This window comes from Grus americana, chromosome 20 (assembly GCF_028858705.1).
Source record: "Grus americana isolate bGruAme1 chromosome 20, bGruAme1.mat, whole genome shotgun sequence".
Lineage (NCBI taxonomy): Eukaryota > Metazoa > Chordata > Aves > Gruiformes > Gruidae > Grus > Grus americana.
Window position 1 is genome coordinate 12373293 of NC_072871.1, and position 6000 is coordinate 12379292.

Genomic DNA, 6000 nt, shown 5'->3' on the forward strand with positions numbered 1-6000 from the left:
ACAGCACATGGCAGGCGTACGCTACGAGGAAATACTGCTGCTGCCCAGAATAGAAAGATTTTAGCTCAGTATTGACTGAATCAAGAGATGTAGAGAGCTGATTGCAGTTTGTGTCTTTTGCTTCCTTGGAGGTCAGCGGAGTTGAAGTCTGGAGCATCCTTAGCCAGAAAGTGTTTGCAAATAGCTGCAGTGAATGTAGCAGAAAGCAATCCGTCGTTCACCTTTTAATCCTTCTGCAGCCAGTCAGATAAATGGAAATCCAGACTGACCCATCGATAGTTAACCGTTTTATTTGCAACCTTTGACTTAATCTTTCTCTTCAAATGATCTTTTCAAAGGAAAAGCTGCTACTTATTGGGAATTAGTGAAAATATCTTCCCTGGTACTAATGAGACCCCTCAGGCTAGGGAGAACTGGGTAAATAAATAGTGGTGGCATGTTCCGATGGTCATAAATGTTTGTCATCTCCTAGTATCAAAGCAGCATTTTCCTCCTGGATTTTCAAGAGATACCCTGGGCTGGTTGGGCCCAGGGTATTTTCTACGTGTACGTGCATTTTCTAGGTGGGGAACTGAGGCATGGGGTGTCTGAGTTTGGGTAATGCTGGCAAAGGAAATCAGGACTCCTGTCCCCTCTTGCACTGAGTTAGAGGGAGAACTCCCCGTCTCATTACAGGTAATAGGCCAGTAGAGTCCTTGTCCGGGGCTCACCCCCGTAGAAGCCCTGTCACCACGGACTGGCTTGGTCACTGGGCCTGAAATGTGTGCCTGGACCACTCCTGGAGGACACTTGGGAGGGGATGTTACAGCCGTCCTGTTTTGCTCTTTGCTTTGACCCCCGAACTCTTTTTAACAACATAAAGCCTTGTGAATTATAAATCAAATGTTCCTGCTGAGCTTTGTGGTGCACGGAATGAAATGCAATGATTAATATTTAAGAGAAAATAAGTTACAGATTTTAACTACAAGGGCAAGCATCTGTCCAGAGAGTCTTTTCACGTGGAGGCTAGAAGAGAGGGAGAGCTGCATTTCCAGGGGCTCGAGTGAAACTCGTGGCCGTCAGACCAACTGCCTGAGCTGCCGGCGTGCAGGGCCACGCTGGCCTCCACCACCCTGCCCCTTGCTCTTACTCGTGCCGAGAGGACGCGCTCACCTCTGATAAAACCCCAGTGCCGGCACAGCCTTTTGGGATGGGACTGGTGAACACCCCCCCACGCTTTAGCAAGCGGAGGGACATGCTCAGAGCAGCTCAGGTTGTGTGCTCGCTGGAGGCAGAGTTTTTCCAAAACCCAGACTTTACCACCCCAGAGCAGGACTTGCTCAGCCCTCCCCGGCTCCTCCTCGCCCTCCCCTCAGCGTGCCGGCACCATCCCTGCTCTAGGCCTGACCTCCGGTCGGCACGGCACCGGGGTGGCCGGACACCTCCTCCTCATTTTGCAAACCAGGAGACTGAGAGCTCAAGGCAGCCGTCGCCATTGCCACCCTGAACCGAAATGTCCTTTTAACGGCATCTCAGCAGGCCAGTGCCTCTGGCCACCCGCAAGCAGAGTCTGTTATAACACAGCAAACAAGGAGGGAAAAACAACACTTACATGAGTGCAGAATCTCTCTGGTGGGTCCCCACAAGTGATTCCTGCCGGATCCACCCGTACTGTCACGTAATCCTTCATCCGCATGGCCTTGGGTTGACAAGCATAAAACTCCCATGACGGGCCATCATCCGTGGTCACCCAGGACTTGCAAATGTCATACTGTCCCATGGCCAAGGGGAGACAGTGCAAGAGGAGAGCAACCAGGTAGAGCATGGCAGCTGCGGCCAAGTGCGGGATCCCTGGGCGAGGGCAGTGCCGAGAGTCCCGAGGAAGGCAGCTACTGGGCTAGGGGTTGCTCTCGGGATCAGCATGGAAACTCCTCATCTACAAGTGATCCAGTCAAAGGAGATCTAGACAATAACAGGAATGATCCCACTCTGCACGCTGTGTTTGGTTGTGGAAAGTTTCTCTTGGCGCAGAAGCCAACTTTGCAAATCACTTGATTGGGAAAGTTTTGGCCAGAGTTGCTGATCAGTGGTCAAAAGTCTTCCTTAACCTCATTTTTTCCCTCCTTTTATTGTATGAAAGGGCTTCCAAATCAGCATGAAAATATCTAGAGGTGACTCCAGTCAATCAATAGAAAGATCAAGTTCTGAGTCGCTGATGAAATTTGATAGGAGTAAATTGGAGAGGCCGTGAGATGGTGCTGGATCAGGTTTTCCTCAACCTTCTTGTCTGCCGCAAATGCGTCGCTGCGGAAAGTGCCTTAAACTGTGGTTTTAAATAATTATTGGGGCTTTTGAGTATTAATACATAAAATAAGTATAGCATCTGCTTATCAGTACAACTCTGACAAGAGAGACTCTTTGGAGCTGAAATTCCTTTCTCCCAAAGGATGGTTTTGTCAACAATAACACATTGGGTGGCCAGATCCGCAGTGGTCCCAGCAGGATGCTGGGTGGTCAGTGGGTTGACAGGAGCCGCGCTGGCCTTGCTGCTTCTCCCTCTGCGTCGTGCAGCAGTGGCAAGGCACTTGCAGGCAAGGATTTCTGTCTGACTCTGCCTTTTGGCAATTGAGCATCAAGTTCCCAAAGCCTTCAGCTGCAAGCTGTGCTGCTACCTGAGGTCTCCTCTCTCTTTCATGGTCAGGGCAAAGGGAGAGGTCATTAGCGGGCTGCACCTACAACAAATTGAAAGACAAATTAGCTGGGAGCAAGGGGGGGGGGGGCACTTGGAGCAACGAGACTTGTAGGAGCAGGGGCCCCCCGGGAGAAACAGCCCTCGGCTGGGCTTCCCGAGCCACGAGCCAGGTTTTCGTAAAAGGGAGATATACAACTTTAATAAAAAGAAATCCATAGTAAGATGCTTATGGCTCTTCTGCTGTTTGGGAGATGGGAAGGAGCGCTGCCCCGTTTAAGGTATCTGGTTTGTAACAGCAGCTGGAGAAGAGCTCTAATGGGTCTTCAAATAATATCAAGAAGCTGCTATAGGTCATTAGAAGACAGAGAATATGCAGACACGGAGCAGGGACAGACAGACAAATTGATAGTCTTAAAAAGATAAGCAAATAAATAAGACAGCTGGGGAGACAGATACATTGTCCAGCATCCCCACATATGATTTATCTGAACAATAACATTTAATAAAAAACAATTTAAAGTCCTAATAACATTTAAGGTTCACCTAATACAAAGAGCAATGACCTTCCCAGTATTCATTTCAGGTTAGAGCAACATTTCTGCAATTTTGTCATCTTTCCAGTAGAGCTATAAAAATCTTAAGTAATTACAAAACAAAATGACAAAGAACTAGGGAGGAAAGGAAAAAAAAAAAAAAAAAGAAAAAAGTCAAACCCTCTCTCAGCATTAGACCCAGGAGGGAGATCTCATAAGAGGAGGTGGGAGGCACATATCCAGAACAGAAATTTAGCTCTGGATAATTCCCTTTCTATTTGATTCCCCAACTTTTCTTCCAGAATTTAGGGATGTCAGCTTCAACAGCATGTTTAGGATTTGCTTTCTCATAAAGCTCAGTTGTTAATAAAGCCCAGAAACTCCAGGTTAACAGATGCATTGATCCATGTTCAGGGGCTTCACATTGCTGTGCTACCATCTCCCTTTCCCCCCTTTTTGGTTGAAAGAGTGCTGATTGAGATGAATGAGTTCAGAAAAGAGAAGCTCTCTCTCATGCTTCATCGCCAGCTCTCAAAGAGCAGCCTATTATAGCTGCGTTGGACCTGAATAAACTCCCAAAGAAAGAATAGACTGGCTGCTATTTTTACATTATGAGTAAATGTAGTAAAAAATAATAAACCTGTGTGACACAGTGTTTGTAAGTCCCGCTGACATCAGAGCTGTCTTTTCAGTTATAACAAGTCAGTTCCTAATTATTACATCAAACTGGTCACGGCCAAGTGCCTAATAACAGCGGAGAGCGTGAGACTCCAGCATTGTATAGAAAACAAGCAGGGTAGCTTTAACGAGGACTCCAGGGCTGTTAAGTTTATGGATCTGTTTTCATAGCCTTAACAATTATATTTTGCACTTGAATGGCTGTCGGGGCAAAACCCAGGAAGAAAGGATCTATAATATCTATTAGTTTTTTGTTATGCTGGCTAAATATCATAGACTCTCAGGGAAATAAAAATTTGCTAGAAAAGTGGATTTATTAGCAGTCAATCAGCCAGGCGTGCGGGTGCCGTGCAAAGTCTGCGGTGCAACACCTAGCCGTTTCAGCTCCTTGGCAGAAACAGTTGCCCAGTGTTGCTCTGAAATAAGCCAGCATACTGCAAACGGGGGAGAGGGACTCTCTGAATTGAAGGCTGTGCCCTGCTTGATTTGGTTGGATCCTTAGAAAATAAATCTTCACCTGATATTATTAAGAAACTGCAGTTCATGGGAACAAATAGAATCAATGCTCTTTGTTTTCTTTGAAGAGTACTCAGCAATCGCTGGGGACTGATAGCCGGAGTATTAAAAACACAAAATTAGATTGTATCTTGACTTAGCCAGTTCCTTTTTTTTTTTATTATTATTGGATTAACACCCTATTGAAATAAAGAGACAACGCCGAGCAACAACTGAGCTGCTCTGGAATTAAGTACAGAAAGTAAACTCAATGAAGGAGTTTTCAATTTTCTTTCAGAAGTGTTGCCTTCAAAATAAGCCCCAACCACTCTTCCCCCCCCCCCCCGACCAAGCGTGAGTTTTCCTCCTTCTTCCACACTGCTCATCCCTTCCCCTCCGCCCTTAAAAGCAAAGTTAGGAAACCCCCGCTCTGCCCGCGATGTGGCAGGAGGCTGAACCCTACGAATAACGGTGCAAAGCTCAAAGGAGCACCGGGCTCCCAACAGAAAAACCTGTAAATCTCACTTATATTCCGCCGCCCTCCTTAATGCATTTGCGGTTCCGGGCAAGCCGCTGCCCCCGCCCCCGGGGTCGGGTGCCCTGAAGGGCTCCGAGAGCCCGCAGGGGCTGTGCTAGAAGTGGCGGAGCGGGAGGAGAGCCGTCCCCGTGCGGTGAGCGTCCCTGGCTTCCTTTGCAAACTCCGACGAGGAAAAATAAAATTAAGAAATAAAATCCCCCCCGTTGTGGGGAGCCGGTGCTGCTCCGGGCGGGGGGGGGGGGGGGGGGGCGGGTAGCGGGGGGACCCCGGGAGAGACTCGGAGCAACTTCAGAGGCGCAGGGGGGACGCACACGCTGGCGTTTGGGAGATGGGGACAGAGGGCAGATGCCGGCACCGCGCGCTGCCCGCCGCTCCCCCCGCCCGCCTCCCCCCCCCCCGGCCCGGCGGCCGGTGCTCGGCGCTGCAGGTCCTTACCGGGAGGGAGCTCTGCGGCGCGGGGCTCCCGGCGGAGCAGTGAACTTCGGGGCCGGGGGGACCCCCCCGCACCTCCCAGCCCGGCTGACAACCGCTGCGCCGCCGGCCCCCAAGGGCAGATGGCCGGGGAAGCTTTGTGCAATCCCCGGCTCCCCGCGCAAGTTAATGCCGAGGCTGAAATCCCTTTTGCTCTCACTTTCAATCACAATCGGAGCTTTTATCTCCGTGCCTGATCCCGGCTGCGTAACTTCCTCTGTGCAGCTTTAGCACACACCATCCCACCGGCGAGCAATGTGCTTCTTAAAGGTGCAGGGAGGAAATGCGAGCGGGGGGGAGGGGGGGAGGGAGGGAGGAGGGAGGCAAACCACCCGAGGAAGAGGAGGCTGCAAACGGGGAGCCTTCAGCCCCGGCGGCTCCGGGGTTATCGAGGCTCCCGGAGGGGCGGCTGCAGCATCCCCGCCGTCCCGGGTGCTGGGCACAGCCCGCTGCCTCCGGTTAGATACCGGCAGGCCAGGAGGGCCGCTCCTTGGTGGGGTTTTTCTTTTTCTTTTTTTTTTTTCTTTAAGAGCTTAAAAAAATAATCATGAGATCATGTTTGCTGGAGGAAAAAAACCACAACCCTCTAGTCACGAGGGTTTCCCTGCACGTGT

The 6000-nt window shown here is 50.1% G+C and overlaps 1 protein-coding gene across 6 annotated transcripts in view; it reads right to left on the reverse strand.

The window, feature by feature from the left end:
- The window catches only part of NTNG2 (netrin G2), a 54304-nt gene extending 48702 nt beyond the window's left edge, over positions 1-5602 (reverse strand). For 5 of the 6 annotated variants that reach the window (XR_008580041.1, XM_054849083.1, XM_054849084.1 and 2 more), the window contains exons 1-2: positions 5351-5596; positions 1592-2711 (exon numbers count right to left, since the gene is read on the reverse strand). Coding sequence is in view for 5 of the 6 variants with exons in the window: in XM_054849083.1 (XP_054705058.1) it covers positions 1592-1804 (213 nt within the window). In the remaining variant the exon portion in view is untranslated. Of the gene's footprint in view, positions 1-1591; positions 2712-5350 lie in introns of all 6 variants that reach the window. The other variant, XM_054849086.1, reaches the window with a different exon arrangement.
- Between the last annotated feature and the right edge of the window lie 398 nt (positions 5603-6000).